Here is an 11,982-nt window from a genome sequence, read left to right as displayed (position 1 = left end):
GCCTAGTCCGTCTGCGGAGGGCCTGACAGCTCAGAGTGGGCACCGAGGACACGGAGAGATGAGTGTGGGACGTGTGGCTAAGGGCCACAGGAACCGGTTCCTTACGTGCTGGAGAAGCGGCAGCGTGGGCTTTCAGTCTTCAGGGACCGAGGATGATGCGATCGGCAGCTTCACAGAGGGCGCGGCATTGGTCACAGGACGTCAGGGACAACACAGGCTTCTACCCCAGCGACGAGGACCAATTTCTCGACACGGAGCAGGTACGCCGCAACAGCCTGCTGCAGGTGCGCTGACACCATCAGTGTCTTTCGTGAAAATCCTCCTACCCAGGTGGATCCGACGTGGCTCTGACCGGACCCCGAAGGTTCTACCCAAATACGGAGCTCCAAGCAGGCTGCAGCCACGTGGCAGGGGCGACGGAGGTTCCCGCGTGCGTCATCGCCCTGGGAGCTGCTCCTCCTGCGTGAAGCACCTGACTGCTGCTGCACTCGGCAGCCCACGGCAGGGGTCTCGACATGCCGAGGAGAACGCCACTCTGAACTCTGCGTCACCTCCTGTCACAGCAGGAGATGCTGAAACGCTGAGACACAGGAGCAGAGGAACAGCCTGGTCAAGTGGCCGAGCTGAGGACAGAGTTCCAGTCTTCAGTTACCTGCACCCTCACACTCATCTTGGGCACTGCACCTCGTAGCTAAGAAATGAGTGCTCACTCCCATCGTGGCTAAGGGAACGCTCAGGAGGAGGGGAGCCCGTCATCAAAGCTGTTTCCTCAGGTCGTCCACCTTCCCCCTGCGGGGCTGCTCTGGGAGGCACGGGGGCGAAGGGCGTGGTGGGAGCTGGTCCCTCCCGGGGGCCTCCCGATGCCTGCTCAGGGCCAAGCTCTTCCCCAGCCGCCCACTGCAGCGGGCACAGCCGTGGGGCCTGTCCCCTGCCTGCGTCCTCCGATGCTCCCGGAAGCGTGCGCAGCTACTGAAGCTCTGCTCGCAGTCCGCACCCCCGCAGGGGCTCTGGGCGCCCGGGGCCCTGCCGTGGGCGCCACCGGTGGACCGCTGCCCGCACTCCATGCACCGGTTCGGCTTCTCGCCCGCGTGGGCCCTCTGGTGGGCCCCAAAGTTGGACGAGTCGTTGAAGCTCTGGCCGCAGTCCAGGCACCTGAAAGGCTTGTCCCCCGTGTGGGTCCTCTGGTGCCTGGCCAGGCTCCTGCTCCTTCCGAAGCACTTCCCACACACCCGGCACTTGTGGGCGTTCTCCTTCTGGCGTGTGGCGCGGCACCCGAGGCGGGCGCCCCGCGCACTGCCATCCCCGCACCTGAGGGGCCTGTGGGGCCCCCTCCCTGTGCAAGGCCGCTGGTGCGCCACAGCTCTCCCTGGGTCTCGTGGCCGACAGGCCGGCTTCCCCCGTCTGACCCCTTGCAAGGCTCCCCAAGGTCTCCCCGAGGTGCCGTCCCCTCTGTGCGCTCTCCCGGGATCGGGGTTCTGGGGAGCGGCCCTTCTGGCCTTTTCCGTTAACGCCCTGGCCTGCTCCGCGTCATCTTCTATCCGTGTTGCATCTTCCTTGACGCTAACTCCGACTGTAAAATCTGAAAACAAGACAACAAATTCAGACCGATCCTGTATCGACACGAACATGGCCTACAAGGCTGTTTGTTACGTCCCGGTATACTCCGCCTCACTGGCCTCAGGCCTTGTCACCCGCCCTAACCCTGTCACGTCTTATTTGCATTCAGTTCTAAGGAGAGCCAACACCACCTGCGGAAAAGCCTTCTGCACTGAATTCCAACCCCAGCGTCACCCCGTCTGCCCTGATGGACAGGGGCCGCTTGGCTCATCCCCCAGCAGGTCTGTCCACCTCGGCCTGCTCTCGAAGGTTCACATCTACACCAGCCCACGCTGCGTCACGCTACTGCTCAGAGCAGTGCCCAGCGATCAAGTCCGAATTCCTCAACGGACTCGAGTCGTCGACATCTAATCACATCCTGTCTGCTGTCTGTCACTTGTCCTTCCGGCTGTCTCTCACACAGACCACCACCGGATCAACCTCAACTCTCACTGTCCCCCTGACTAGAATGATCTCCTCACTCTCTCGTGCACAGGCCACGTCCACGACAAGGTTGGTCTCTGGATGGCCAGCGTAAAGCGGTGGAGACTTTGGCTTTGGAATCAGGCAGCTCTGCTTCTGGCTCTGTCCTGGTCGCTCCCTAACTGTGTGGTTTTGCGTTAACTTGTTACCACGGAAAACTGAACGTAGAGAAAAGCAGAGGTATGTGTGATGACCTCACAAACTGCTCTCCACTTTAACGACGACCCCTCACTGCTCCCGCCACCAGATTATTCCGAAGCCAGTTCTTGATGTCCCATTACTCCACACCTAACTAATTCACGAGCTGTGCGACTCAGGCCCAGTCCGGGTCTGCTTCATTCCCAAACCCTTTCTGAAGCGTTCTGCTACCCCGCCTCGTCTCTCTGCCGGCTCAGCATCCCTCTCTCGCACATGCCGAGCTGAAACTGCTGCTGGCCCCCCTCCCAAGCGGGCCGCTGTGGCGTGGGCTGGGGGAGGCAGTGGCCATCAGCTGACCCTCCAGCTTACGTCAAAGCCATAGAGATGCCATCTTCCTTTCCACTTAGCAGTCTTTTCAAACGTTCTGATGGGTCTAGCACTGTTCTAGGACCCAGAGGACATCACAGCCTAGTATCTGGCTCAGACAAAGCTTGGTAATTTGATGACAGATCTGGAACTCCATTTAACAAGAGTCACAAGAGACGGTACCAAAGGACTCTGTTTCCTTTGTTCCAGAGCTGTCGACAGCAGGGCTGTGTGGGACTTGAGGCCAGCGTCCGCACCACCAGAGGGTGAGTGGGTGGGGTCCCCTCCCTGGACTAGAGCTGGAAGGGAGACACCAGTCAAGGATGGGGACAGGGGAGCTCGGGTAAGGAGGCTGCGGGATGCTGATGTGGGGCCGATGGAGAAAGCCGGTGCGGAGGCTTCTACAACGTCTGGGCTGCGGGCAGACAGACTGGACCCGGGTACTGGCCGCGGTGAGTAAACGGGACAAATAAAAGTGCCACAGCAGTTGACACAAACGAGTTCTCTGCCTGGATGTAAATAATGACAGACAAGGCATCGGAAATATCCCCCGAGCTGGATGACCCGTGGGAGGACAGTGGGACAGCGCTTTCTGAACGTTTCACGTCTGACGAGATGCCCCACGGGCATCCGGTAGCAGCGGGCAGCCCGCAGGGGCTCGAACCCGGTGGCCTCGCTCAGCAGTCCCTGCCTGTCCGCACAGGTGTTTGCTTTGGGCTTACTGACATACCTCCTTCATCCGGGCTTTCTTCCCATAACGACCTCAGGAGACAGAAAACCCTGCTGGACCCAAACGGACGGAAACCGAGGCTGGGGTCCCGAGGCTGACCCCCAGCACAGGGACTTCGCTTTACTCAGTGCTGTACCCCGTCTCTCACACAGCACAGACACCCAGACACCCGGCGGCAGCCACCTGCTGCCCAGACCGCGGCCCCGCGCCCTTACCGCCTGCAGGACCCTGGCGCTCCGGCTCGGGCATGGCCTCCTCCCTGCTCAGCCTCTCGCTGCCAGAGTCTCCTGCCGTTGCTGCTGGTGAGGGCTGCTCCGGCTCCCAGCCTGTGGGGTCCTGGGGTTCAATCCGCATCCCTTCTCTTTCTCGCCCTGAGGGGCATGGGGCACCCCCAGGGGTGGGGCCGGGTGCCCGCATGTTTATCAGGGCGTCCATCTCCCGGTAGAAGGCGCAGGGCTCGAGCACGGGGCCGCTCCGCGCCTTGCGGTAGCTCTTCTGGAGGCTTTTGAACTTGGTGCGGCACTGCTCCGGCGTGCGCAGGAAGCCGCACTCCCGCAGCTGCTCGGCCACGGCCCCGTACAGCTTGCTCTTGCGATGACAGGCCTGGAGTGCTTCGTAAAACCGCGTCTCACGGAGGATGTCCAGAAACGTCTTGGTCTCCTCGTAGCCCCAGTGCACACCTGGCATGCAAGGATGAGGTGCAGAGGTGTGAGAATGGGGCTCGTGGCCTCTGCGCATCACACACACACGTAGGAGACAAACCCACCCACAGTAGCAGCAGGAACCGCATATGCCTCAGGCAAGTTTTGTCCAAACTGAGAAGTTTATATAAAAAAACTGTGATATCTTATCGAGAGACATAAAAGGTCTAGAAAAATGGGAGAGATACTATGTTTCTGGCTAGGGAGACACAGGTTGTACAGATACCTAGTCTCAAACGAGTCCACAAAGTCAAAACCCCAATAGGATTTTTAACTGAAACTGATAAACTGCCCTCAGTCTACTTGGTAGAGTGAAAACACAGCCCCCCAAACTGCCGCTGCTCTGGTGACGTGGGATTTACCTATCTTCTTAAAATGGCTAAGAATGATGGACTGGGACACCCAATCGGAACTTCCCCGCAAAGTTCCTATCCCTTTTAACCAGTCTTCCTTGAAGAGAACTACATCCCAAGTAGGTGCTTTTTAAATGAGGAAAGGTTTGCTGATTGGGAAGGCATCGGCCAGGATGGGAGACCTAGCGCTGCCTCGAACCCGCCTTAAGGATGGCGTTCAGGCCTCTTTCACCCCAAGGGGAGGGGCGAGAGGAGACTGGCAATGCAGACATCGGGGCGCCAGCAGGCTCCGAGGAGGACTGTGCTGTCTGCTGACCCGAGCTGGTGTGAGTCCCCTCAGAGGATCCTGCAAATCTTTGGTAAACGTTCATTACTTTTGATGTTGCTGAGTCCTGCACTTCGAGAGATGAAATGATCTGTGCGACAAGCAGGTGTTCTGCTTCTACAGCAGAATAAAAATTTTAAGAACATGTCTGAACACAGTTGATAAACTGTGCCTTTGTGAGATTTGTAAGCAGGAAAGTCGTGTGTGTCCCCAGTCTCACTGGGCGGTCCCCTCCGCCCACGGACTGCCAGACTGGTGGGTACCTGCGCACATGTGATACGTCGCCCCATCCTTCCTGAGAGCTGTCCTTCTGAACGGGTACGGTCATGAGCACACTCCGGGGCCTACCTGGCTTACCCTTCCTACGGCGGAGCAGAAGGACATGACTGACAGCAACGTCCTGCTGCGTACCCTGCGCGGGGCCGCTGTGTGGCTCATCCCGTCCAACACCAGCGGCAACCCTGGTGGCCCACCATGTTCTAGAGGGGACTGCAGCTCAGAGCACTGCAGGACGTGTCTCCCGTCACACAGCTATTCACTGGCAGTCTGGTTCTGCACGTCCCAGTCCCCATACTCGACACCAACTTTCTTTCGTGCGGTGCATCTTCTTCTGTGCTTTTAATTTCAACGTCTCTGTGTTCTTATACTTAAGGTGTATCTTTTATAAGCAACCCGTTCCTTTTTTTTGTTAAGTCTTAAATCTGCAATTAATGCGTATTTAGACTTGCATCTACCATCTTACTGGTTTCTTTTTTTCTCATTTGACTCATCTACTCTGTGTTCCCTTTTCTCTCCTTTCTTCTTCTAGAATTCATCTCCCCCTCATTTCGTGTACCAGTTACATATCCTTTCATTGGGCATAACGACTTATCTCTGCTTGTCTCAACCCAACATGACTGGCTTGTGCATCCACTCCCAGGCAGTCAGGCCCTCAGACCCAAGGCCACTCATCTCCCTTCCGTGGGCCCCGATCACTCGAGAGCCACGTCATGCTGACCCAAGGAGGAGCCCGCCGAGGCCACACGGTGCTGTCACGCACTGCGCTGGGGCAGCAGCAGGCCCAAGTCCTTCTGGTCATGTGGCCCGTCACAGCGATCAGAGGTGAGGTGTGTGTGCCAGCACCCTGGGTCTGATCACTTCTGGGCCTCCTCATCCACGAGACCAGACCATCCACTTTCAACCCAGAAACAAAAGCATAGCCCTTACCACTCAGGTTCTGAAACAGGACAGGGGCAGCACGCAGCCCGGCCTTCCGGAGGAACTCGATGCCCATTTCCTCGCCGCCAGACTCCTCGGCGGCTTCCTCCTCCTCCAGCAGACTGATCTGCTCTTCGGCACCAGCACTGACTCTCTTGGGTCTGGGGAGAGATGCGGTCTCCTTCGGCTTGTCAGCGGATGACGTGCGGGCTGCAGGGTTCAACAAGGCATCCATGTCCTCGAAGAAGGCGCAGGGCTCGAGCACGTGGCCGCTCCGCGCCTTGCGGTAGCTCTTCTGGAGGCTTTTGAACTTGGTGCGGCACTGCTCCGGCGTGCGCAGGAAGCCGCACTCCCGCAGCCACTCAGCCACGGCACCGTACACCTGGCTGTTTCGGGGACAGGCCTGGAGCGTTTCGTAGAAGCGAGACTCTCTGAGGATTGCGAGGAAAGTCTTGGTTTCCTCGTAGCTCCAGTGCACGCCGGCCACTTTCTCGTCCTCTAAGCCCCACTGCTGCTCCTGCCACGCCTTGCCCGCACCCCTCGCGGGGCCCTGCACGGCGTGTGCTGACGCCTCCTTGACGTGGCTGCTGCGCAGACCGCTCCTGCTGTGAGCGGGGTGTGGGCCCACGGTCCACGGCGCCCTTCTGTGCTCCAGCCGGGCTATCTCGTTAGACGCGGACACTGCACTGCCTGCGGCAAGACAGATATGTTCATGCTGGACACAGAGCTCCCTGCCGCCTGCCCTGCCACCCCAGCCACGTGGCTCCCGGGCCACGCTTACCCCGCCCTTCTAAGGCCTCGTCCAGGCCCCTCTTGTCCAGGCCACCTCAGCCATGCCGGCCACACTACTGGTACTCTTACACGAGTTCTCTGGCACGACCATCCACTACCCTATGCTATTGTCTTATTTCTCCTGTGCGTACCACTTCTTTCCGCTGCAGGACGTTAAAGGGAAACCTTCAGGGGTGGGCAACACGTATTTCACCAGCTTTGATTCCCTGGCGGCACCTAACACCACGTTAGGCGCAGAGCATGCTCCTGACCAGTATTCGTTACTCATAAAATAAAGTGTGTTTTTACCTGCTCCCCACCCCCGCCACAAACACATACACACGCACTGGCTACGAGATGGGAAGTCTTTGGCTTGTAGCTTATGTGTGAGTGAATCGTTTAGCCCTACTGCTAAACCAGATGACATAATCCTTAAGTTTTCTTGTGAAGTGATGCTTCGGTTTGTGCTATTTAAATAATTCACATGCCACTGAAGTTACTATATTGAAATTACTTTTTTTTTTTTCCATTTATAACATTTCCATCTGTCCAGAAATATTTGCTGGGCACCCACCCAGGTGTCAGTGCAAACTGCTGCGTTTATTATAATTAAACGAAAACAAATCCTAAAGTTACCTTGTGACTTCATGGAGCTTTTAGTCTAGTGGATGCAAGTTTACATTTAAATAATATAAATGTGACAGTCATATAGAACAGCTCCCCACTGTCTTAATCACTAAACTGTAACTACAGAAATATGAATTTATATGTATATATGCAAATATAAATTTTAAATTGGAAAAAAAGGATGAGTGAGGCAAGGGCACGTGGGTGACTGCGAGGGCTGGTGAGCTGGACCGCAGAATGATCAGACCACCCACGGAGGTCCTTCAAGCGTTAACACTGCAACGATTTTCTCACCAGTAGAAACGAATATGATAGAACCCCCAAACCTTCTACGTGAAAAGGGAAAGCGCCTATCAAAGTCCTCAGCACTCTCTTCCCTGCCATCCCGGAAGAGGCCTCTGTGAGCAGGGACCTGACGCATGCTCTTTCTGTAGGAAAACCCTCTCGCCACGTGGACATCCTTCATGGGCCTCTGCAACGACACTAACGGCAATGACCACCAGGGTAACCCTGTGGGTCTTCGCAGGACAAGCGGCCCCAGACGAAGCACAGAGGGCTTTAAAGACTCCAAATAAAGGGACCGTGTGTGCTATATGTCAAATGAAGCAGAAGATACCACGGAGAGTCGTAAGAGAGGGGACCCAGCCAGGTGTCTCAGTACTCAGAAAAGGGTCCAGTCTCTTCTGGAAAAGGGACTCCTGGAGGAAATATACAGATTTGAGGCTAGTGAAGGCCGGGAAATCACTGAGGCCGAATGCCCCGGGGAAGACAGAGCGAACGAGTTTACCTGAGACCCGACGGGAAGCCGTGCGCTTCTTACTTCTTGGTCTGCGGTGGTCCACTCTTCAGCGGGGACAGGAGCCCAGGGAAGAGGATGGGCTGGCGGAAAAAGAAACCGTCGGTGTTCTGGGCTCTGGCCCTTTAATTCATGCTGCTTCTCTTCTTAAGAAGTGAGCATGAATAAAAAAGCCTCAAGTACAAACTGGCCCCCTTCTCACCGAGTTCAGAACGGTGCCTGAAACTGCAGCCTGGAGCGTGGCTTGTGCATGCGGGGCCTGCAGGGAGGGGCGGAAAGGGCCCCGTGTGTGGGCTGAGGGGGTGCGCAGGGGACCGGAAGAGGTGTGTGGGGGCCGGTGAGCTCACAGCCCCCGAAGGCGACGGCAGTGCGCTGGGGCTTCATTCTGACACCATGGCCCTGGTACAGCAGAGCTTTTGAGTTCATCAAGCCAGAACTCTTAACTTGTATGTAAAATCTCAGAAGTCTGAAACTTTGAGAACTAAAATCAATCTAACGAAACCCCCAAACCAAAAATCCCTCTGCAGTGAAACAAAGTAAGTGTGACTTGGCACGCGAGTGACCCGTTTGCCATCTCTAGTGTAAGTGAATTCCCTTTAGTGTGTTAAGAACTGACACGGTCCCGGACATTGCAGGCAAAGGCGGCCCTTGAAAGACGAAATGGAGACACACACACTTGCACACACGCAGTCTGTGGCCTACCTCCCACTCCTGAACTGTCCAGGGGAACCCTCCAGGACAAATACTGCTGATACTCAACAGCCTGCTCCACGGCTTTATACAGAAGCAGACTGAGTTCCTCTTTTAGGCACAAGTGGCTGAGGTCACAGGTCTTCGTTACAATGGACTCACCTGAGATGTAGATCCCTCAAATTTTCTGCCCTCCATACCCCAGGAAGCACCTCAACAGAACGAACCTTCCCATCTTAGGAATTCCTCATCACTCTGGGATGGCGAAATCACAAACACCAAGAATTTACGGGATGAAGTGTGTCAGCTGGAGTAACTGAGGACGTCTGATTCAGGTGACGAGGGAGCTTGGATGCGGGTGAACACACACTAGACAACTCAGAAACCATTAGCACTGGCATCGCATTCTACCCTGACATGGGTTTCGGGAGGAATAAGGAAAGGAGTACACAGTAGTGAATCTTGCTGCCTGGCGAGGGGCTGTGTAAGGCAGCCGGGTTTGAAGTTTAAAAATGATTGTGCCGTTACAGGAGAGGAAACTAACATTTATCGAGCGCTATTACGCACTGGCCCTTTTACGCTGCCTCATTTAATCCACACTGACCACCTTCTTATTTTCCTCTAGATGACAGAATGGCAGAGCGAGGCTCTGAACCCAGGCGGTCCGCCTCCACAGCCCCATCGGTCTCCCCTGTGCATGAAGCTCCTGCTCATGTTACTGGCCCAAGGTCAGGCGGTGAGGGCCAGAGGCAGGGTGGGAGCCCGAGTCTGTTTGCTGGAGGCTCAGCGACCTCTCCGTTCGTCCAGTAAGCCTGACTCCACACTGCAGGGGACGGAGCGATCACTGTGGACTGGGAAGGACGGCGAGCTCATTCCCTTGTATTTAACTCGATTCACCAATGTCTGGGGCAGCTGTGAATGTCAGCAGTCCCTTCCTCATGAAGTCTCTCGTTCATGCCTCTCACATGCCACTTCCATGATGCCTTACTTGTGAGTGAGTCAGTTTTTGAAAATAAATACCGTTTCTCTTTCCAGTTGTTCAAGTTGTTTATAGTCAGCCAAGAACACATACACATGGACACGTGGCAGGACTTAAAAACACAAGCTGGTTATAGAATGGGTTTTTTAAAACACAGTTGACATTCAATATCATTTCATGTTAGTTTCAGGTGTACAGCACTGGATAGAGACCTCAACGCCACCACGAGACCTCAGGGCCAGCGGGGCAGGCTAAGTTTTCCCAGATTCCCTCTTCCGGATGCCTTTTACCGATGCTGCTCGTGTTTCCAACTCTCGCAGCTAATAAAGCCTTTCTCTGCAAATATCCAACTTCTTCCTAAATACGTACTGAGGGGACCCTATTCTGACCAAGCCACAAAGTTAGGGCCACAAAATAAATCTGCCACGGCCTGCGCACCGGGCATGCTCGGAGCACTCACCATTCTTGGAGAAGGATCGACGCTCCCTCTTTTGGTTCGACTGCTCAGGGTGTCCTGAGTGGAGGCTTCCGGCTTCTTCTCGGGACACCACTCCAGGTTGGGTCTGTGGCCGAAAGACTGCCACGTCCCACGCTGCTCCAAGTGGCGCTTGCTTCTCTGAGGGCACGGGACTGCTCACCTGGGAAGTGAAGCCAAAGCCATGGTGAAAAGAAGGCAGGATGAGGGCCGAGGTCCCCCAAGAAAGATGTCAAAGAGGAACAGAAGACGCGAGAAAAAATGAGAGTTTCGGTCCATTCCAGCAGGGTCCCCAGCACTAGCAGGGTGTAAGTCTGGATGTGAGGGAGCAGGATGCTCCTTATCACATAGCGGGGTCTCCGTCAGGCGTGAAACACAGAACCTACCTGTTACCAGAGCAGAGAGTTCGAGTCCCCACATCTATTAGGTTCGCAGAGAAGTGAAAGTCATCAGAACACACATAATTCACTAGTACCTGAAAACACAAAATTCATCTCCACATGTAGTATCTACCCTGCACCAGCACGGCGGTGTGCTGGCAGTCAGGTCTTCCACACAAATGCAAATCCCGTCCGAGAACCGCACAGCTTGCAGATTTCACGAGGTTAATGTCAGAGCTGCTGGAAATTAGAAGGGCGTGCAAAGCCGCTGACAGATGAAGACCTGGCAGTTAAACTGGGGAAGAGTGACAAGGACGGTGGCGTTGAGGGCACTTCCGAAGACGCGGACTGGAACATTAAGGGACGAGAGAGGGCCCTGGGATAACTGATGAGGTCCTTGCTCCCCCCGCCCCCCATACTGCCCTCTTGAGGATCAAGCGGCAAAAGTCGAACCCTGTGAAACATAATGTATTGTTCTCTCATATAATTTTTTTTAGAGAAACATTCCAAAGATTTGAAACAAATACTTGGATGAATATGTTCAGTTTCATCTGCAACATTTTTATTCAACCAAAGCGTCTTTTTTCTATTTAACATGGAAGTCTGATGCCCCTTGAAGTGGCTCCACTTTCAAAGGTTCTCATTAGTACCACGATCTTTCCATCTCTCTTACCCACCCCGTTCTTTCCAAATGCAAGAATCTGGAAAATGCTCTCTCACCTGCTGTCTTCGTCGTCCAGTCTCTCTCTCCAAATGCATCACCAGCGCCACCGCCTCCTCTCCACTTTCGGGACACTGCTTCTGTGCCCACGCCTGCATCTTCTCGGGTAAAATGGCGAGAAACTGCTCAATGACCAGCAGCTCGAGGATCTGCTCCTTGGACCGCATTTCTGGCTTCAGCCACCGGCAGCAAAGTTCCCAGAGTTTGCTGAACGCTTCATGGGGTCCGCTCACGTCCTCGTAACAGAACTGCCTGAAGCATCTGCGGAAGGTCTCGGACTCGGAGCTCCCGGGTCCTTGCAGAGCGGGCTCCGACGCCCACCCAGGGTCCTTCTCCACCTTCATTATGAGGTACCCCTCCACCTCCAGGGGCGCGTCCATCTCCGGGTCCATGCTCCGACTCGGTCGTCCTCACGAGAGCTCAGAGTGCACTCCAATAAGCTGCACCTCCGAGGGCGGCCCGCCGACGGGGAGAGCGCGGGGTGCGGGGGAGAGGGCCGAGCCGACAGGCGCGGGAACGCCGGGCCGATTGACCGGGTCCAGCCTCGGCCCCTGCAACGGTGAGCGTGCAGCCTGAGGCCCCCCGGCTCGGCCTACTCTCCAAACAGGCTGTGATCCCCGCGATGCGGCTGTCCAGGGGGCATCTCTCCGCGCC

At 55.7% G+C, this 11,982-nt stretch overlaps 1 protein-coding gene across 1 annotated transcript; it reads right to left on the bottom strand.

Moving 5' to 3' along the window:
- Positions 1-755: 755 nt before the first annotated feature.
- Positions 756-11,708, bottom strand: ZKSCAN2 (zinc finger with KRAB and SCAN domains 2). Its single transcript, XM_006912543.2, has 7 exons — positions 11,328-11,708; positions 10,213-10,390; positions 8,075-8,166; positions 7,642-7,759; positions 5,899-6,588; positions 3,529-3,993; positions 756-1,579 (listed from the first exon to the last, which is right to left on the bottom strand). Exons 1-7 carry the CDS (start codon positions 11,706-11,708, stop codon positions 756-758), a joined length of 2,748 nt encoding a protein of 915 aa, XP_006912605.1.
- Between the last annotated feature and the right edge of the window lie 274 nt (positions 11,709-11,982).

This window comes from Pteropus alecto, unplaced genomic scaffold (assembly GCF_000325575.1).
Source record: "Pteropus alecto unplaced genomic scaffold, ASM32557v1 scaffold15, whole genome shotgun sequence".
NCBI classification, from domain to species: domain Eukaryota; kingdom Metazoa; phylum Chordata; class Mammalia; order Chiroptera; family Pteropodidae; genus Pteropus; species Pteropus alecto.
Note: the sequence above shows the minus strand (reverse complement) of the source record. Positions and strands in the feature narration are given on the sequence as shown.

What these genes read in the sequence shown, in the direction of transcription:
- ZKSCAN2 (XM_006912543.2), bottom strand. Translation starts at nt 11,708, where the DNA reads ATGGACGCGCCCCTGGAGGTGGAGGGGTACCTCATAATGAAGGTGGAG. An exon ending in CTGGACGACGAAGACAGCAG is followed by an intron (nt 10,391 to 11,327) that starts GTGAGAGAGCAT and finishes TTCACTTCCCAG; the next exon opens with GTGAGCAGTCCCGTGCCCTC. An exon ending in AGAGAGTGCTGAGGACTTTG is followed by an intron (nt 6,589 to 7,641) that starts ATAGGCGCTTTC and finishes AACATATCTGTC; the next exon opens with TTGCCGCAGGCAGTGCAGTG.